Raw genomic sequence first — 22364 nt, forward strand, 5'->3', positions numbered from 1 at the left:
ACACGCACACACACACACACACACGCACACACACACACACACGCACAGTCATTTTCCGACAGAGAAGGAGTGAAGCGGGTGAAAGATTTTCCCTGAAGGTAGATGTTACTTGGTCAGAAACAAGAAAACACTTAGGAAGGGTGGTTCACCAGAGTGGAACAAGAATACTGAACAGAGCAGACAAGACTCTCGAATGCAAAGGCAGCATGACGTTTTTATAATAGTGCAAGACCCCTTCATCCTCCATTTCGATAATGGAGTGGAAAAAACTGCACACACAAGGTATTCACACTGCAAATTAAATGGCCAGAAATTTGTGCTTCCATCATTTTGATTGGTCAGATTTTAGCCATCTCACACCTCTGCACTTCTTTTCTCCTCGAGCTTTTTGCACTGTTGCTGTGCTTCATGCAGTGCTGAAGTCAGTTTTAGCAATACAGAGAAACTAGCAGATTTTTCATTGTGTTTGCATAGTGAAAAAAACTTAAATTAGGGCTGTGGGTGGGGCTGCTTTGTGAGGTGCGGCCTCATACATGACATTTGTCTGTTTTATAAAGTCTGTAATCCTCATGTATAGAACATACACAGCACAGGCTTCACAGAAAATCCTTCATTAATTAAAGAAGTTCCTGATTAGAAGAAGCTTGCATTGTTTTTGTGAAGGCCGTCTGTTTCTTATTTGAAAAGCAATGACAAACAGTCCTTTTGTCTTAAAGTTTGGACTGTGTCTAGAGAGAAAAAAATAACAGTATTGCCCTCACTAATCAGATCAGAGAACTGAGAGCAAGAGAGAGACTGTACATACACAAGTACTACATAAAGTAGATTTAAAGTAAATGTTGATGTATGATGTCTGGAAAAGCTGCTCCCAGATGAAATGACAATATTTTATGTAGAACTGAGCTGAAACTGCAAAATAAAATATAAAAGAAACAAGAGACAGAGCAAACGGGGAGAATGAGAAAAAGATGACAGAGAGAGAGAGGGAGGGAGAGAGGGTGAGATGGGAGTGAAAAAGAAAGGCTGGACTGCTATTGCCACAGGAGAGGTTTCAATTTAAAAACACACAGCCGGCTTTCCTGTCCAATTCGCCAAATTACTGACGAACAACTCACCCCCGAAGAGACGGGGGGAGTAAGATAAGGAGTGTGTGAGTGTGCGTGCGTGTGGCAAGGCGTCCCTCTCATCTCATTTTCCAGCTTAGACGACATCTCTCTGTCAGATACACTCACACACACATACACACACACAAAGTCAGCCCTCTGAAATATTTACTAGCCTCATGTGGGGAAATCTCTAAGGATTATCCCCAATAACCTGTTTAACTTAATCCTTATCTCACACACATGAATAATAAATCTCTCCCCCACTCCCCGTCGCTCTCCCGCTCTCTGAGAAGGACCGAGAAGTAACGCCTCTCTCACCTTACTCTCCATCACCCTCCCTCCCTTCTCCTATCTCACACACTCACTCCATCTGCTTCATGAACATGAGCCGGCTGCTTTCTCTGCCTCTCCTAGTGTTTTTGAGCTGTTTTGACATATGCACTCCCTCTCTGCTTCTCTTGCTCTCTCCCTTTTTTTCTGTCTTTTCACCAATCCACCAATACCTCCCCATACCTCCATCTCTTTCTGTTTTCCCCTCCAGGACAGGAAAAGGAGCAGTAGCTGGGAGCACCAGCGGACAACACTAACCAGAATAACAGGAAGAGGAAGTGGGCAGTGACCTGTGTGAGAGAGGACTGCGGTCAGACAGCTGTGGTTCACCATTTTTGGGTCTTGGATGAGAAAACCACATCAGAGGGGAGAGAGGAAAAGAGAACAAGAGAGACTCGAAACCTGTTGGATTCACACCTGCGGAAAAACCTCGACAACCTGAGAAGAGAAAGAGGGTGACAAAGACATTTTGGGGTAAAAACTCCACTGTTGGAGTAGCTGGAGCTTTTACTTTTTTGATAAATCTTACTAACTAAGAGACAACTGTAATACCCACTTGAGTAAAAACTGATAATTATCTGATGAGTGGGGGTTTTTTTATATTTGATTCTCAGTTTTTCTTTGGAAATCCATCTCTGGGATACAACTTAAGAGGCATCAACCCATTTTTCATCATCACAGACTTTCTTATCTCTCTGGCAGTCCAGGAAGGGATTTGTACAGAAGCCTAGTAAAAATCTAACAAAGAGAGAAATCCCTGCTTGTACACCTGCTGCTCTCATTCTACATCAGGGGGAAAAAAAGGAGTACGAGAGAGGAAAAGAAGTAGTCGTATCAGTAGGTGGTTTTTGCCTCTGTTGAGCTCATGACCACCCACCAACCACTGATTTCTACCTGCGAAATTAATAAAGCATAACTCAAGTCTGAGCAAGTGAACACGTTGAAGGATTTGGGCTTCATTTTATACCTCGACAAAGATCTGAACAGCAGTTCTGCCTGGCTTCGACTTCAGTTTGACTGGTAAGTTCTCTTTTTATGTCTTGGAAAGAAAAATACTGTGCATGTGTGTTATATATGTGTGTGTCTGTACCTGAATAATGAGAATGTGAGTTGGTGAAGGGTGTGCGCTTTCATGTTCAGCAAATGGAAAGTGTGAAGCAGTTCTTTCTGATTGAAAAGCAGTGCACTGCAGCGTACCCAGAAAAATGTAGCCCAGATCCCTTTAAAACGCTACAGGCTACTTTCCCATTCACTCCAGGGTGAAATGCTCATGAATACTTGTAAAACTGCCTCCAAGAAGGTACAGAAATAACTGAAAATGATGGTTACAACCCCTTTTAAGGACATGCTGTCAGCCCCCGTCACTGTTCACATATGCTGTGCCAATGATCTCGGACAGCTCTGTGTAGATTTGAATGCTGTAATTGAGTGCTGTTCTCCCCCCCAGAGGCTGGACTGTCATTCCTGGAGACAAGAGGTTATAACCATTAGAACAATACAGGATGATCCGGAGACACAGCAGGAAAAATTTAGAACCAATCTCAGTTCACCGGGTGGTCTTCAGTTATTCAATTTTGAGGAGTTAAACAATGAAAAAAAAACTTAACTGTCAAGCTGATGTCAAGTTCATTTGCGATTAAATATTGATGAAACAAAGTATGACGCACATCTAATATTAAAAGGTAGCGTAGCTCTTGTCAGTTGAGTGGTGTCAATTTGTGAGCTGAAGACTTCCTTGCGTTATAGTGAGTTTAGGCTCCCTCTTATCAACCTTTCAAGCCAAACTGTACATGAAAGGATAGAGAAAATAACACCTTACAGTAAAATTTTAATTTCTATTAGGTTATTCAGAGTGTGCTGTAGTTGCCTGTGGCTATCACTACACAGACAAAGTGTTTCTGTGTACCTGCACATATGCCCTGTATATATGGGAACAGTTGTTTTGTAGTACTCTGGATCTATGGCTCAAAGTGATAGAAGTGATTTGATTTGTTTGTTACATTGAAAGCCGTTGATGCAACTAAACCCAGTGGTCTAATTCCTGGAGAGAGAAATCCTTTGGGTGCCATCTGGGAGACTTCACCCTCCCACACACACACACACACACACACACAAACACACAAACACACAAGATTCATGATTAGAGCCGTTCATTCATTCAGATATGTCAGTGTGGTTGACAAGCTGTCCAGCTGTGGCGATGTTAGTTCAGCTGAAGTTACTGATTACTACTGAAAGACCCAGTTAAGGTTTTACTTAAAGGGACTGACCTGTATTCTTTGTTTTACACAGTATACCTTATTCCATTGTGTATCTCCACAATGTCATTTGTTACTTCAGATTTTTTTAAATGTTTTTGTTTCTTTTTTTTGTGATTGCTTGAGAAACTGATTAATAGGAAAATGCCATCAATAAAATTAAGAATAAAAGTGAGGAATAATCCAACTGGTCTCCAGCTCCCACACTACTATGCCCACTGTGGGGAATTAAAAGCTTTCCAGTGCAGCAAACTGATCTGATCTGGCAAATCAGCATTCATGTATTTATTGTTTTTACATTCAGTCAGCACCACTTAGAGTTATGGAGTATTTACTGGAGATGAAGCTCGATTTTTGAGAAATAATTAGATTATAAATATTGCTCATAGTATTTTTGGTCATTTAAATTATGTTTAATATGAAAGGAAACTCATAAGTCCAGTATTTAGACTCATTTATTTTGTTTATCTGCTATGTAGCGCTGTAGTTGCAAAATTTGCCTTCAGCAGAGGGGCTGACAGCTGAGTCCAAACCAATGAGGATAAGACTTGAGGCTTTAAATTACTTTCAAATGACTGTTTGTTATCACCATCGCTTATAAGCTGGCCAACATCAGTCATAACCAATTCACTGTATGGAAATGGGATTTGTCTGATGTGACCCAGTGACTGTGTCAGCGAGGACGCTGTGTGTGCGTGTGTGTGTGTGTGTGTGTGAATGACTCCTGGTGTGACTTTCTGGCAGACAGATTGTTAGAAGCTGCTCTGTGATTAAACCTGTTTTAATCTCTACAACACACACTACACTATTCAATAGGCGAAGATCACAGATCTGAGACTGTGAAATCACTCTGCATTCCTAGTGCCCACAAATAAACAACCTCCTGATTTTAAGGTGACAAAAACGGCTAAAAACGCTAAATAGTGCCAAACACTGATATTTGTGTAACACAACCTAAAGACTGATGGTGATGTGTTCATTAAAAAGAAACTAGTGTCCCTTTGCATGTATAATTTGTTATTTAATGTACAAAATATGATTAAAATATCCAAACTTCGGGAAGACAGAACAGATAAAGACATGAATTTAAATGTGATCAATAATAGCAGTAAAGTGAGATAGAATTCATTAAAATGGTTCCAGCTCTGCTTTGCTTTTCGCCAGCTCTCAGCTATGAGAATTTGTTCAAAAGAATCAACAACTTGGTCGTGATCTGGAGTCCAAGCAAATCTCATACTAAACCTGCTTCATTTTACGACAACCTCCATGTTAAATAAACCAGCTGATAACTTTAATAGATTATCATGTAAATGCCACTTACATGATCCCGCTGTTGCACACAAACGTTTAGTTTTATTTTAATTAAAGGCACAGATGATGATTATCCACAGCAAAGATATGATGTCTATGTGGTGATTTGTTGTTGAGACACAAGCATTGGACAGATGTTACTGAATATTGATTTTATATGCTCAAGTTATGCATATTGAAATCATAAATTAGTTACAATTTCATCTATAGACATATTATTATTATATTATGGCAAAAAGAATCTGAAAGGAATCATCATCATCAAGGATCTTATTTAGTCAATTTAATACTGGAGGAACAGATGCCACTTCTCAAGACCAGATTGGTTTTAACAACTAAAAAAAGCAATGTGATTTTAGAGCGTTGGAACTAGGCTAAGTTAAACTTGAATGGACACATTTTTATTTTAGTCATTTTAAATGTTTTAGTTATTTAGTTATGAGTTATTAGGTTAAGATTTGTCTTCAGATTTCCTGCCCATTAGAGGTAGTTTTTTGAGTCATGGAGACATCCTATCACTGTGGCACCCTTAATTAAAACTTTTGGTTTAGGATAAGTCAAAAACAAAGATAGGAAAAAGTAGAAGTAAACTTGGTCAGTGTAATTAACTTCTTGCAAATCCAAATCTGCCTGAATTTCTTTGTGAGAAAAAGTCATTGACTCAAATCCACCAAGTGTCAAGATATGCTGAATGACAGACTGAAGGAAAGACAGATTTCTTGTCCCACCATAGTGAGAAAGGATTAAATCAAATTATATTTCCATCTTCAAAAACACAGACGCGACAACAGGACTTCAACGTGAACTTCAAATACCCTTCAGCGACCGCTAGGATTATGAAGTCTTGTTGACTCGCTTCTGTGCTTTAGCCTTTGGTAGACTGAAGAACTAGGTCAGACCTGTCTGCCAGTCACAAAACATCCCGGAGAATGACAACTGTATCTCTGAGTCTGTCTGTTTCTGTTCCTCTGTCACACTCACACACACTTACTTGCCTGCGGACAATGTACAGATGTAATTACAGATATTCCTGAATGTTATTTATTCTTCATAGCTCCGAAAGATGCCTTTGATAAATGATGCCATAAATAACTTTGTATAATCCTCAAGTGAGATTTGTGTGCCTGACACTTGCAGTTTACAAAGTGATTATTATATAAGCTTATATATATACTGTCATGTATTTAAAAAAACAAACAAACATACACTTAAACTGAAAACTCCTGTAACTTTTCATACATCAATCTGCATGTCTGTTTTTACCTTTTTAATTCAAAGAATTAAAAAAACTTGAGTTAAACTATAAAAAAGGGGTGAACTTGGGTAAACTGGGTGCACTGGTGTGTTTATTTATCTGGGTTCTTATAAGGTGCTAGATCTGCTTTTAAGGTGAGACAGAGAGAGTATGGGGGTGGAGAAAAGGAAAGGGGGAGAAAAAAGGTGAGAAAAGGAAAAGGGAGAAGGAATGATAGACAGGGACAGAAATAGACTGTATGAAAACAACATGCATCTTTCACCTTGAGAGATACAACAAGCCACAAGTGGAGACTTTTAAGAGGAAAAATGTATTGAAAGCACTGTCAGAGAAAAGAAAAGAAAGAAGACGTGGAGGGAAGAGAGACAGCGAGGTGTCAACGGGCAGAAAGAGACGGGGAAACTAAAAAAGGAATGACACAAAATACAAAATGTTAGTCAAACACAGTGAGACACTGAGTCTGAAACTGAGACAAATGTACAGTCAGCAGCAGGAATGAATCCCAGGAAGGGTGTGTCCACTTACTAATGATGACCCCACATTAGTAGACCCGACAGCATTTCCCAGAAGGCATTGTGTTTACACTTCCTGTTTGCTGATAAAGAGAAGGAGGAATTGCTGTTTCAAAAAAAAAAAAGCCCCTTTGGGGAAAACGCCCCCAACAGATTTTTTCTCTGTCAGAAATAACTGTGAATGTACGTGTGACATTTCTGTGTAAAAGTTAGTTGTGATGGTGAGATATTTGACTTTTATCTTTCTTTTTTCAGTATGCAATCACAGCTAAAGTTCAGCTTTGTCAAACAATTATTGTTATTCATCTGAAGCTACTTTTAGTTGCCACAGTGTGAAGCTCCACATATTTGATCTGGGAGATTTTTATACTGAATGCCTTTCCTGACACAATCCAGGGGACTTGTGTTTCCTTCCATGACTGAATTGGGGATCATTTGGTTGTTAGGCAAATGTGTAAATTATTACACTGTGGAGACACTTAAATAAAAAAAATAAATAAATAAATAAATAAATAAATAAATAAATAAATAAATAAATAAATAAATAAATAAAATAAAGGGCAGCATTCTAACTGCTGGTCAACATTCTAAGGTGGAAATGTTATAAAGGTAATAATGATTAATGGTTATTAGTAATTAATTATTAAACTCCTTTATATTTGTGGTATATTAGTTTATATTGGCTAAACATACAACTCACAAAATGAACAAGTAGGTGTGAATCACAGGAATCAAAATAATGTCAATCTCTGATTCAGTCTTTTACTTTTAAGTACTCACTAAATTATGAACTAAGGTGGGGATTTACCCTTCACAATTCCATTGATGTTTGAGTTGTCAGTTTAAAAAGTCCCTTGCTGCTGCTGAGACTAAGGTGAAGCAATTCTTTAATTTTTTTTAGTGCTCATTTCAACTCTATTGCTCAGGAATAACATAAATGAAGTCAACAATTGTTTAAGTAAAAATTCTAATAGTTAAGTAGCTCATTTTGCCATCAAAATACACTGAATGAGTCGCAGTCCTCTTAAGCAGTTATTGGACAAATCACAGGTTTGGTCAACTAAGAGGTTTTCCTGCATATGTTTTATATGTTAAATTGCTTCATTTATGGTGTTTGTGAAATTTAGGGAGGTTTAATGAGTTTGATTAATTCTCAAATAATTTTGTTTTGAGTTATTTTATTTTGTTTTAATGTAATTGTATTTATTTTAGCTTTAGTCTTGGCTAACATTCTTCTTCAAATTGTAGGTAAGGCAAGTTTTGTGAGTACAGTTCTTTGTTTTAAAGGCAACAGAAAGTGTGATTGCTTTCTTTGTTCAGATTATGTCAAGAAGAAGCATAGAAACTGACAAACTAAGCAAAGGTGATACAGTGATTAGAAATGTACTGTTAATATATGATTTACTGAAGATGTAAATGTTTGAAGGGACCAAATACTTTTTTTCCCCCAGTTTTTCAGAGGAAAAAAAATTAAATGGATCAGAAATGGACAAAATTTGAAAGCAGAAAGACATATTAGCTAAACGTGCTGAGGTCAAAATAGAAGAAAGGAAAGAAAAACACAATTAAAAACATCTGAATTCCCACAACTCAGCTCTTCATATGATTCATCATGTGAAATTTCATGTTTTAACTTTTTAAACAAGTTATAAAGGAGAAAGTTAGCTAATTCTCCTTTAATGGACCCTTCCTTCCTCAAATCCCTGAAATGAACGAGGAGCGGAATGAATGGGAAATGAATCACCTTGTCATCCATTTACAGATCGGCATTGTGACATCACACTCACCCCTGAAATATAATTAAAATAAACTTTGAGATGTAATGTATTGCATGAAAATAAAAAAGGGGCAATATTTGATAGTTTCAGACTCTTCTCCTCGTGATCATCATTTACATTTTTTTCTTGTCAACTCTACATAAGAGACAGCTGTAGCAGCAGTGCATCATTTATTGGTTTGTGGCCCAAACCGATGTTTCAAAACCTCAAGGCTGGCATATTTGTCATGTTGGAGCCAGAAGTGATCCTACTTGGAATGGGTTGCTGTTATCAGCTAACAAGCTTGATTGGCAAGCTACAGTAATAGACTGTAGGGCTGCATTCCACAGACAAACACACACATACTTGCTAATTAGTGCAAAATTCATTTTCAGTTACCACAGGTCTAGAAACCTGAAGCAACCAGTGTCTAGACCTGACTGACTGAAAGTGGATACTGGAGATTGCTGGCATTTGCTTTTAAATCAGTTGCTAAAGCTCCATTCACGCAGGTCTAGAGACCAAAGGACTGTTTTCTGTGACCATTTGGCAAGTGGAAGGTAGAAGCTTTTGGCTGTCGCTAGCAATAAAATTGGTCTCAAAGGGGTTTAAGGTGCTTCACAGAGACCTCCTTGGCAGCTTTGCCATGCTTGTCGTTGCCATGGTTTCCCATAATTTGCACGGAAGATGCTGACTTGTCCGCAAACAAAAAATGAACACTTTAGTAATTCAAATTAGAAAAGGTGATGCCTAACAGACAGCTACTTGCCACAGCTGCCTGAACCCGAAGATCAAAGTCTTCCTCATTTTTGGGGGCTGATCCTGACAAGGGTCACACCAGCGGATCATTTGCCTCTATCTCACACTCTCCCTTGTATCCTCTGATGTCACATTTACCCATTTACCCAGTGTTTCTAACTTTAGGTGTTTATAGGTGCTTATCATCAGCCTATGTGATTGATGATTGGGGGACATTTCCAATAAGGTAAATGTAGGTTGCCTGATAGATTTAAAACTGCCCTCACAGGCAAATTTAAATGTAGCGACACAAATAGTAATTTTATCAAATCAAATCACCAAATACCTGGATTACTGCTTTAAAGTAATAGTAAAAGTAATTAAAAAAAAAGTTTACTTAGAAGATAGAATAACAGTGTTATGGAAAACAGATGGTGAAGCTACTTAAAGGTAACAAAAATCATAAAGCAAAAGAAGGTTAATAGCAAGTGAAATTAAAGTATTTGGAGGCAACATTATTTATCAGTGGTATTAACTTTTAATTTCGTTTTGATCACACTGTGTTTATTACCTGCCCATGGGGACAGACGTATGGGGATCCACAGCCAGGAAAAACAAATATTTATTAGCGCTGCACAAATGCACTTTTATGAACATGGTGCTCAGATGTTCACTCAAGTCTCTGTTAGACTGCAATAGAACACAATGCACTTCTGTTTAATTAATTTAGTCCTGAAAGGAAACTAAAGAAAGAAAGCACAAGAGAAAAAAATAAAACCCAAACAAAGGGACGTCAACTAAAGGCCAAAAAACACTACTAAGTCTTTGTCTGAGCTGATTTGTGGGGAGCAGTGTGAAGAGGTCATGGGAGGTCAGCAGAATATGAGATTAGACCATTAGAGTGAGGAGACTTTGTGCCAGTATAATCCCTTCATCATAATCTTGCTTTCTTCCTCCCTGCTGCTAATGGCTGGAAGACAATAAGATGCACTAATCTCTGCTGGGATGGCGAGGGGCTGTGCTGAAATATCTACTGAAGTACAGAGTGCATATAGACTAAAGTGTTTTGAAGATTATTTCCCTGGCATTTCTGCTTTATTAGATAGGGCCCAGTGGGGGGAGACAAGAACGATGGGGAAGACAAACACAGACAGAGAGGGTGAAACAGTATAAGAAAGACTGGCAACAAAAGTGAAGATTTGCTGCACTGCTGGTGTTTGTGTACCACATACACTTTCATTTTGGTTAAATGGTGTTAAATGCCTTGCAGGCAGGAAGAAGTGATGCAACGCACTGAAACGCCTTCCAACTTGTAATCAGTCAAAAGCCATAAATCAAACGAGGTGCCAGTTGGGCCCAAGTTTTTACGATAAATGGAAGCAATTTTGAATTTGATATAAATGAATCCAATGATTGCTGTTGTTCATGATTAGATAGCTTGGGTCAAGGTAAATGCGAATCGCTTGCATGTGTTACAGTACACACCACATCAATGGTTTATGATGCAATCTATGAGTGAAGTGGTGGGAAATGTAAGAAAACAGTAAGACTTACAAGTGTTGGAAAAAAGCTGAGGTATGTAAAATGGTCAATATCAGTTAATACAGGTAATATCGCTCGACTGAAATCAGAAGCGATGATTTGTCAGTTACAAGGTAGCCAGTCCCTACTTCATATCCTGCTTTTTCGCTTATCTAACTTTGAAAGCAACCATCATTTAAATATTAATGTCATTCTGGAATAAAGAAGATGCAAAACAATTGGGACCATACAGTAAAGACATCAGGATAATGCCTACTGAAGTCAAAAATCAAGTGAGAGTGTTTTCTTGTTGACTTCTATAGAATTGTCTTTTCACAACCAGAGCACTTGCCCCTGCTGGGAATGAGAAATAATGCAGGTTTAAGGCTTTTCTGCATTAGTTTAACTCTTTAGATCTGAAGGTTGCGTCAGTCTTTTCCGTGCAGTGTATTATGAATGTCTTTAATCCCATTGTTTTTATATTTTTAACTACACTAGCAGCATGATTAACTTTCATGCATCAGAATGAATTGCAATGCAAAATCTCATATATATTAATTAGAGATGGACCGATCCGATATTATTATCAGTCCGATACTGACCTAAATTACTGGATCGAATATCAGAGAAAAATAAAAAAAATGTAATCCGATCTATTAAATATCACGAAAGCACCTCACAAAACTTGCGACATGGCGTAACTCATGGCTCATAACCTTAGCACATAGGAGCAGTATGTCATGTGATAGAGCGGCTGTGGCATGTGAGACCTGTCAGCGGTCTGGTTGAGCATTTGAAGCAGCATTTCATCTCCGAGAAAGTTATCCCAGAGGGAAGTAAAGCAAGTATGTAATTTCATCTCTGAATGTTTGTAAAGTGTTCCCACGTGAAGCTTAATAACCCATATATGGAGCGAGTGCCTCTCTCTCCCCCTCCCTCTCCTGCTGCTACTTCAATCATGAAACTGATCAATGATCAGCTGATCAGCTTTTCTGTCGCGACTCAGGTCTCTCTTGTTTGTTTTTGGCCTACTTTGCACCAGAAAGAGGAAACCAGAGGCTAAACAACAGCAGCATGTTTAAGCTTGATAGGCTATTGTTAGAATGTATTTAATATTACTTTCTACACCAGGATCCTTTTCTACTTAGCTGACAGCTGGTAACTGTGCAGGGGCGGGTCTAGCAAAGTATAGCCAGGGGGACCGATAGGGCATTAACAGGGAAAAGTGGGGATACAAAGAAATACTTTTCTTTCTTATTCTCATTTAAAATGTGTAGCTTTTAATAAATAATTATCTGAATCTTACACCCAAAGTTTTGATCTGATGTAAAATGTATAGAAGTCCATTACTGTATATAGTAACTGTTAAGTCTAATATATACCCTAGTAAGCTATAGTACTTTTTCCTTTGGGAAGGTACCATCTGTGCTGTCTGCAATTCTGTTGAAGAAAGATGTTGAATCTATTTAATTATTGTGGAAAAATAATTGATTTCTGTGCATTTTTTTTTACACGTGCATTAAATTAAAGTTGATTACCGCGATTAAGCATCAGGAGGCGGAGGGTGGGGGGTGGTTCCCTATTTTTTTTTTTTTTTTGCTGGGAGCTTGCAACCCTATTAGTTAGGTTGCTTAATATTTCCACTAAGTACTCTTTAAAATACCAGAATAGGGAGGATGGAGGATTCAAGTTCATTAGATTGATCAGTATTGCTGAACTATTAAATATTTTGGGTGCAGTGTATTTTTTGCATACAAGTATAACAGAATAGCTTTAGTGTTTGTTTGTTTTTTAAACTTGAGTATGAACTTATATGAAATGCAGCAAGATATTTTTAAAAACTGTTTTATTGATTAAAAACTACACTATATCGGATTCATATCGGTATCGGCAGATATCCAGATTTATGATATCGGTATTGGTATCGGACATAAAAAAGTGGTATCGTGCCATCTCTAATATTAATTATAGTTGCTTTGTACAAACATTTTTGATGAATAATAATGATGTTGGCTAACTTTTTGGCTTTGAGTATTATGTCTCTACAGCTGTTGGATGAGTTGCCGGAATTATTCAACTTTGAATACAAAACCCGAGCTACCTTATATTGAAAAAGAACAAAGAAAATCCAGAAAGAAAATCCAGAAATCCAAATGTCAAAAAGTCCCTTTATGGAAAGTGGCCTTTCTAATGGCTGATTAAGACAGACATCGTAAGTGGTTGTAGCATCTCTGTCAGTCTCTCTTTCTCTGTCTGTGCCGCTCTCTCGCACTACACCAGTGGGTCAAGACCTAAAATAGGTCACAAGCCTATGTTTAATAGATCCCCATATGACCACAGTGGTGATGTGCTTTCATTCCAGGTCCCATGATGAGGGGCTAAATGTTTCATTGGAGTCCCAGGATGAAAAGCTTTAAGAGCCCTGGTCCTAAATGATAGCTAGACCTCGAGCTCAGTAGCTGACTGTAAGGGGAGGACAGAGAGTCCTTGGCCTTCACTCTAAGTCTCACCCGTGCACAGTGAAGGGGTCTGTCCGTAGCTGATAAGTGGTTTTAATGTGATCCTCTCTCTGTTCCTTTCTGGTCCCTCTCTCCTCTCTCTTTTCTACTACCCCAATGTTCCTTTCTGCATCCTTTACTCCTGCCTTGCCTCTTCCTTCTTTCATCTTTATTCTTTTACCCCCTCTTCCTCTCATTCCTCTCTCTTCTTGATCCTATCCTCTTCTGTCCAGATGATGGCTTGGCTCCAGCAGTGGACCACAGGACTTATGGCCACTATGGCCTTGACCGTCATCACTGCTCAAGACTCTGGACTTCCTGGGGTAGAAAGAGAGAATCTCGGCCCAGCTGACATTGTCAAAAAGGAATCCCATCCTGTGCTGTTCAGGCAAAAAAGAGGCTGGATCTGGAACTCTCTCTATGTAGAAGAGGAGAAACCTGTTGTGACTCCGCTCAAGATAGGACGGGTATATTAATATTAGTATTTTCACCTCAGAGTCAAAAACAGCATTCTCCTTGCCATGGCTGTCTATGAGAAAGCATTTTGGTATTTTGCCACGCCCCCTCAGGTTGAAGCTATAACATCCAAAGTGAATCTGGGGCACTATCTGTTGCTGAGAATCTCTTTTATGCATATCTGATTTTTTTTTTTTCAGAATAGTTTATTTGCAGTAATTTATTAAAAGGTCTATTTTCTTTCTTTCTCAGCTCAAGTCAGACAAGAGTAACCCAGGTGGGGTTTTTAAAATAGAAGGTGAGGGAGCAAACGACATCTTCATCGTGGATAATAAAGGAGACCTGTTTGTCACCAAATCTCTGGACAGAGAAAAGAAGAATGCTTACCATTTGACTGCTATGATGTCAGATGCATATGGAAACCGAATAGAAAACCCTGGAGAATTTGTTGTCCAGGTGACAGATATCAATGACAACACTCCTGTTTTCACTCAATCATACAATGGATCCATTGAGGAGAGGTCTAGAATAGGTAAGTATTATCAAGGATTTTTTTTTTTTTTTTGTAGAAGGAATTGCCAGCAGCTTATTTCAGGTTAAAAAAGATGTTCATGCATTTACGTTTATCTGTACTGCCTCGTGCCTTAACTGTGCAGTGGAAACCTACGATGTAACTGGAAACCCCTCTTAACCCTAGATTGTAGCCTTCCACGTGCACCTCCTGAGAATTGTAGCCACACATGAGGTTAACGCAGCCTACAATGGCTGAATGGCAAGGAAGGTTGTGGTGTAGAGTTAATAGGGGTTTTCGGTTATAATCTACAATGTAGACTTCCAGTTGAAGTATAGTGAGGCATCACACTCTCAAGTAGTGGTTAATGTTAAGGAAGGAACCCAAACTCAGAAAGAAAAGGTACAGAAACACAATTTTCAGAGTTGCTAAACATTATTTTTTTTAAGTATGCATGTGGCATCTGCTAAACCGGGGTAATGAGACAGATTCAAAATAGACTGAAGTGTGAAAATCCTAAGAAAAACGAAACATTATGCTCACACCTGTCACAATCATTAGTACATCTCGCTGTGAAAAACACAAGTCGGTGACTTTAATTACAGTGTTGGCACTTAGTCATGAAGCATTAACCATTTGACATCTGCAAAACACATACACTTAAACATGATCAGCTATTTACTATGAGGATTTCTATCATACATGTATATTATTTCCTTCTTCTAGGAAAAATAGTGGTTGAGGTGAAAGCTACTGATGCAGATGACCCCACCACTGCTAATGCAGAACTCAGGTACTCTTTGACCCATGGAGACATTTCAGCCTTTGAAATCGACAGCATCACAGGTAGGCTGACTCCAGTGGTACCCACCATGTTTGCCATGCTTTAGCGGCCTTTTTTCATCCTGGCAAATTAATTTAGGATCACTTGAGGGTTTCAAGCTATTTTTACTGTAATATGAGTCAGAGTTGACCTGAAAGATAACACCCTCTCCAAATGTCTCGCTCTTTCTCTGTCCCTCTGCAGGTGTGATCAGCTGCAAGATAAACACTTTGGACCGGGAAACCAGGGAGGAGTATGTGGTGGTGGTTAAAGCTCAGGACATGAGAGGATTGGCCTCTGGCAGCACAGCCACCACCTCGGTCACTATTAAGATAACTGACATCAATGACAACATTGCTTCTTTTACCAGAAGTAAGGAACAGTTTTATGAGCATTTACAGTAATGATAAAGAGATGCTTAAAAAGAAGAGATTATCATCAGTCAGGTTTTAGAACCATTAGAAGCATTACATTATCAAATTGTACAGAATCAACAGAAATATTCAGTCTTAATTAGTATGTGTTTTCCATCCACAGCAAAATATGATCTGAACGTTCCAGAAAACCACAAGGTGGATGAGACGATTGGGATTCTGGAATTGGTGGATAAAGATGAGATTCAGAACAAGGAGCCCATATTTACCATTCAAAATCTTAATAGCAACATATTCAATATTGAACCCAACCATAACAAGGATGGAAACCTCGTGCTCAAAGAGGTAGGAGACTTATGTGTAAATGGTAGAAAGAGAGCCATAACATAACCATAACAAAATAAGTTGGGTTTTTTTCCCATCAATCGTGTATAATCTTATGTTAATAAAATCCATGCTAGTATTATATAGTATATATTATGGATATGTCTAACTGATGGAATTACAAGTACGTTTATCAGCATTTTTACTACAATTAATGCATATAGCTATGTTTATCACTACCCAGCTGAACCTGTGCAACAGTTCTGCTGGTTCATTTCCTGTTTGGCTTATAAGAGGAATGTGGGGCAACCATATTTGACGTATAATTCTCTGTTGTATTTCAATTTAACATTCCTGAACTGCCATGGCTGTCCCATATTTTTGTATAATTCATTTAGAGAGTGATTTCTCTCTTGTAATTGCTGTCTCCAGTTTGGGGATAAAATAGAGACATGGTTCCCAGCATTTTTTTTCCCTGTGCACGCAAACAGCTCTGACCTGCTCAACCTCATCTTTATTTTATGGTTTTAAAAGACATGATGATTTCATTGGATTAATTTGAATTATTTTGAAACAAACCTTGACTTTCATTTTATTCTTTTATTTATTTAACTTGATTCAAACATGTTATTCTGCCAAAGTTGTTTGGTTGTTGGTCAAAATATGATAAAGGTGAAATTTCATCATTCATGCTACCACGAGGAGTGGCACCATTCCTGAGTGATTGCCTTTAAAAATTTTATTATACATGATCAATTTTAATCAGTACCAGGCTTATAAACTCAATTAGCTACTTGACCTATTGCTACCAATCAAGGGATTGTAGTAATTTATATTATAAATGTGCATCAGACATTATTTTTATGTGGGTTTTCTTTCTGTATTTCAAACAAACAAAAAACGGTGAAATTAGTGAAATATTATTACTTTTGTAAAAGCAGATTTATCAGTCTGATGACCATCTGTTTTGCAATACATAGATTTTTAAAAATCCTATTAGTGTGTTCATTTTCCTCATGAACACATATTGCGCATAAATATGTAATCAAATCAATAATTTAGTTTTAATGTGCCATGTAAACTGGCTTAGTCTTTCCATGCAGCACCAGGAAATGGATGCATATCCTAAAATACATAAAGGGCAACACGCTTTTATTTTTATTTATATATCTACACAAGTAAATCAGAGTGTTTTGGGAAGTGTTGTATCCTCACACTTTTTACAGCATCCAAATTGATGGGACCTCATGCCCAAATAGCTTTAGCACAAAAATAGATTTGCAGTCTACCATTACCAACGAGGATCATAGCCACAGCATGGTGACAGGATTTCCACAAATTCAAAATACTAATGTACTGACATTTTCAAAGTGGTTTCTGAAGCCTTCCTGCATACTCTGCCACCGCATGGCCACTAATTACATATAGCATTAAAAGGTGCAATGTCAAATTTCAGATTTTTTTTTCCTGCAGGATGTATAAGATGTGACGTGTTTAAGACTGACTTGAAACCTGGCCTCCTTCTGGTTTCTAAAGATATTTATGCTTGCAGGATTTCTAGCAGGTTGACTTCACTGGGTTGTGCTCTTCAGATAAAGTATTTAGGACATCAGAGAGCTGGAAATGTATTCTAATGAAATGAGCTCTGTAATGGCTTGCACCCTTGCTGGCCTGGAATCAAATCATACCTCAATCTTCCCCTCAGCTCTCGAGCCCTTCTCATCTTTCTCAACGGCTGTGTTTACACATACAGAATAAGCCAGCTGTTGGCCACACTGTGGTTAAGGTCTTATTCTTGTTAAGCTGTTTACAAATGCCTTTGATACCTTGGGACTGACTATCCTTGTAACCATGAATAATCCAGTTAGCAGAATATTCCTCTCTACCTTTAGTGTCCCATTCACTGATAAAAGAGTCTACCAGAATAAATAAGAATATCTGTGTATTTCTAATAAATTATAGTGCCAATGTGAATATGACAGTAAGATTTCTTATATTTGCCAATGTAAAAATGTTTCCATAAAACTTTGCAACTAAAAGTTGTTGTTGCCCCCCACCCAAAATATAGAACCTTTTAAAAATTGAGGAAAGTGAGCTACACAGGTTGCATAGACTGATTTGTGACATTTACAGCCTTTTTGCACCTGAAATCGTGAGTTGTCCTTGGTGGATGCAGGTGTACAAGACACATTTATGAAGAAAAAAACCCCACTAAGGTGCTAATGCAGTGTGTCCCCAGTTACAAGCAAAGACCTACAAGGAAAATGAGGTCAAAAGATTTAAAGTTGACAGGCTTAAAGAGTAACATATTGTTGAAGGACTACTATTAATTTTGTGGAAGACTGAAAGAAATTGTAACAGAACCCAAATGCATCAGATTCACACAGCATACAGTTGAGTTCTGTGTTAGTGAGAACTTTAAGCAAACAGCATAATCTAATTTCAGATGCCTTAAAAAAATGGAAATTAACGACAACAAAAATCTCAAATATTTAATGTTTGAAAGAGCGCAACCTTCCACTACGAACACTGTTTTGTATATTTATGTAATAAAGATAGTATTGACTCTGCACTGAAGCTTAGAGTCACAGCTATCAATTCTAATCTAATTAGCACTGACGTGTTGCTTACTCACTCACACTATCTTTGCTCCCTAGGCTCTGGACTTTGAGAAGACAAACAGCTATTCTTTCACTGTCCGGATGAAAGAAAATGTCCAAACTCCCGCTGACAACACAAACGCTGCAATCACCAGTGCACAGGTAAATATCACCAAGGGCAACTGTAACTTTCATGAGTCAGCAAGTGAATGTTTGTGATTTGCAGTTCAAATTGATTATTTACTTTATTTTATTGATCACTTTAGCCATCTTCAAAGCCAGTTGCCGACTTGATTTTCATTCTCTAAAAAAAGAGAATCAATGCTGAGGAATGTATTTAATGCTTCACTGTCAAGAAATACTTTTCACAGATTCGGATTAGCAGGACACAGTGTGATGCTGTGTAAAGGATTATAGAAAAAAAATTAAACAAAACATTTCATAGTTTCATATTCCTAGTACAATTACATTTCCAATGTTGGTCTAAACTGTTGGCAATCATTTAAATCATTTAAAATTGCCAGGTCAACATCAACGTGTTAGATGTAGATGAGCCACCGATCTTCTCTGAGGACATGTACAGCTTTAACGTGAAGGAAGAAATGTATGTGAACAACATAGGATTCATCAAAGCCAGAGATCCTGACAGAGCCAACAAAACCATACAGTATGCTGCACTCATTCCCCAAAATAAGTAATACTGTTACTAATCCTGTAAAGTGTTTGTTAGAGTGATCTTGGTCTCTCTGTTTAGGTTCTCCATCATGCAGCCGGACTGTCCTATCGGTATCAACCGACTCACAGGTCAACTGTACACTCTGAGAAATCTGGACAGAGAGGATAAGCCCACACACATGTTTCAAGTTAAGGCGCAAGAGGAGCCAAGTGGTATGTCACACACTCTCATAAGAGCTGTACAGGGTTTATTAATCCCTTTCCTCTAAACAATACATCCTCACATGAAAAATGGAAACCACGTGTTTTACAACAACAGCAATGTGCATACAGGGAGGGAGTTAAAGTACAAAGGCCAAAAAAGACAGTTTGTTCTCTTGGCTGAACATCTCTTGTAGATTTATTGAAGGATGGGAGTGTAACACATTAACAGGGATTTTTACAGACTTAACACACCACCATAACACCTGGTCGACCCACATGAGAAGGAGAGAGTAAGCAGGAAAATCACATTAGACTGCCTCTTTGTTCACTTCCAGCTTCCAAACCAAACTCTATATTTTTAGATCAGCAATGAATGAAATACAGAGATCTATTTTAGTGGCTTGTCACAGCGTTTAAGGAAGACAATGGTCCCCTGAGCTTGACAAGGTCCTCGGTATACAGTACATGTTCTGTACTAAAGATAGATTCAAAATCTTAGTATAAGAGACAAAAAAGAGACTCACATATTTATCAAAAGATGAATATTCAAAAAGAACATCAGTGATATAAAATAAATGTAAAAGATGCTTTAATGTGACGAAAATAGCTGTCCAACAAACAGCTCACAAATAGAAATGCTTTCAGTTACTTGACCTTTAATCTAGTCCTTCAGTGACAGAGATATACACACTAATCTCCAGCATAGTTAGTCACTGTTACATTGGCGCATCAAGGTAAATGACAACTAAATCCTTAGTTTAAGAACTTTTATATTTCATTTCTATGTGGCTTCAGTATTTTAAGATAAATGACACAAAGTGTTGCAGAAACAAAAAGTGCAGTTGTTTCCACATTTGCATCTCCTCCGCAAATACTGAATGAGACTAAATTATACTATCACTACTGAATGCCCTCTTGAATCTCTGTTTGCAGCTTTTGCGCATTTATTTGGACTATTTTCATTGTTAGACGTGTCATTAATCTGATGTTTTCTTTCCTCTCTAGGTTTAGAGTCAGTTGTAAAAGTTAATATTAATGTTCAGGATGTGAATGACAATGAACCTGAACTCAGAGCTGACGACATCTATATATGTGAGAACGACGAGTCTAATACGGTAAGAGGTGATAGTTTTTATATCTATACTAATTATAGATTTTAATTATATTTTTTAATTTATATAGTACCAAATCACACAAAAACATTAGCCTCAAGTGGCTTTATACTATAAGGTAAAGACTCTAAATATTCAGGAAAATCCCACAACAATCAAATTATCTGCTATGAGCAAGCACTTTGTGATGGCGGGAAGGAAAAACTCCCTTTTAACAGGAAGAAATCTTCTGCTGACCCAGGTTCGGGGAAAGGCAGTCATCTGCTGTGTCAGGTTAGGAGAAAACATGAGGAGAAGCTTGTTTCTTATTATTAGAGGATGCATCTTAATGGAAACTAAACGCCAACAGATCATGCTGAATTGTTGTTGATGTGTCTTCTGAATTAAAACTCACGTGAAGCCAAGCATGTGATGAGCTGGGGTAATGAATGCATTTTACATAAAAGCCTAAACGCATATTTAACTGTCTGTCTCCTCAATAACGGAGCCTGGGAAGCTACAATAGGTTTCTCCATTATTTACAGTTAAGTTCTTATTTGATTTTTTTTTCAATTGTGACTTTAATATACATAATCTGAAATTTGGATCCCAACCTAAAATGGTGTTTTTGCCACATGCCATGTACATGGCAGTCGATGACTCAATGATTCACATGCATGCCATACATGTCTGCATAAATCAGTGCATATATAATTTACATATATGGGCTGCACACATTGACTGCAGAAATGTGCAGTCAATGTGCAGAAAGGTTAATTTTAGAGTCATTTTTTGGTCTTTCCTCAGATAATTGGAACCTTGACTGCCACAGATAAAGATGATCAGCCAGTTGCCTTCACTTTCAGTCTGGCGAGTGAGAATTCCAACTTCTCCATCAGAAACTATGGCAGTAAGTCCTTCTGTGTACTGAACATTTATTTACTTTTCTTTTCTTGCTTGTTGCTTTAAATGGTGCTCTGAGCAAGCACTAGCCTTGGAACTTGTTGCTATGCAACAACTGGAATTCTATGTGAAGCCCAATGTTCTGTTTTTGAAATGTAAAATTATTTTAACTTCCAAAAACATCCTTCAGTTCTTTAAGCCAGACGGGAGACTTTGAGAGCCTGTCTGGGACCATAAGTACTATCTAAAATGCACAACAAAGACTGGAAATAATGAGAGCTATCAGTTCGATGGGCTTGAAGATAACTCCCTCTGTGTTGTAACCTTGTCACAGCTGATGATGTTCAAAGAGCATAGTAACACAAAGTGGTGCTGTTGAGAGGTCTATAATACATTCAAGGACGGAAAAAAGAGAAACTACATCAACTGGACAATTACTAACTATGGAAACTGTAGAAAGAGGTCCTGGGCTCAAGTTCAGTGGCTGGCTAGGGTCTTTTTTGTGTGGAGTTTGCATGATCTCCTTGTGCCTACTTGGGTTCTCACCAGGTACGGCAAAACACATTCATATTAGCAAGTGGTTAATTTAAATAGGCTGTGCGTGTGAGTTGTTTGCTTCTATATGATCCCCCTGTGACAGACTGGTGATATATATTTTATGGACCTGGTTTACTAATAACTTGTAGCACTGCAAACTGGGTTTTGGCATAAAAAAATTACTTTGGGTATTTACCAAGAGAACAGTGACAAAATTTCTCAGTGGGAGTTCCTTTCTCAATGTGCAAAATATAACGATAAGAATATCTAAATTAGACACGCTAACTGATTTACAGGTTTAGTGCTAATTGTGATGCTAATTGTGATTACATTTAATTTAGAAAAAAAAAAGCATGTCATGTACATGTCTTGCACATGAAGATGAACTGTCTGCGCCTGTGCTTAAAAAACAGTGAAACTGCTAAAGGTCACATGTAAAACTGACCAGTATTGTTAGTATTTTGGGATGGATTGTGCTGACATGCTAATTTGCTCATTTAATTTAGTATATCTATATCATGCTTTAGTTTTTCTCATTAAATGAGGAGTAATTAACACATTGGAATATATTAGGGATGAA

General features: G+C 37.9%; 1 protein-coding gene across 1 annotated transcript in view; it reads left to right on the forward strand.

The window, feature by feature from the left end:
* The first annotated feature begins 1482 nt into the window (after window positions 1-1482).
* The window catches only part of cdh5 (cadherin 5), a 31719-nt gene continuing 10837 nt past the window's right edge, over window positions 1483-22364 (forward strand). Inside the window, exons 1-11 of the mRNA XM_005733676.1 lie at window positions 1483-2456; window positions 13520-13753; window positions 13995-14274; window positions 14980-15099; window positions 15281-15448; window positions 15614-15795; window positions 18432-18536; window positions 18899-19041; window positions 19129-19262; window positions 20259-20368; window positions 21152-21254. Coding sequence (XP_005733733.1) covers window positions 13520-13753; window positions 13995-14274; window positions 14980-15099; window positions 15281-15448; window positions 15614-15795; window positions 18432-18536; window positions 18899-19041; window positions 19129-19262; window positions 20259-20368; window positions 21152-21254 — 1579 coding nt within the window. The 5' untranslated portion in view covers window positions 1483-2456. The remainder of the gene's footprint in view (window positions 2457-13519; window positions 13754-13994; window positions 14275-14979; window positions 15100-15280; window positions 15449-15613; window positions 15796-18431; window positions 18537-18898; window positions 19042-19128; window positions 19263-20258; window positions 20369-21151; window positions 21255-22364) is intronic.

Source organism: Pundamilia nyererei, unplaced genomic scaffold, assembly GCF_000239375.1.
Source record: "Pundamilia nyererei isolate P.nyererei 1_Seehausen unplaced genomic scaffold, PunNye1.0 scaffold00054, whole genome shotgun sequence".
Taxonomy (NCBI): domain Eukaryota; kingdom Metazoa; phylum Chordata; class Actinopteri; order Cichliformes; family Cichlidae; genus Pundamilia; species Pundamilia nyererei.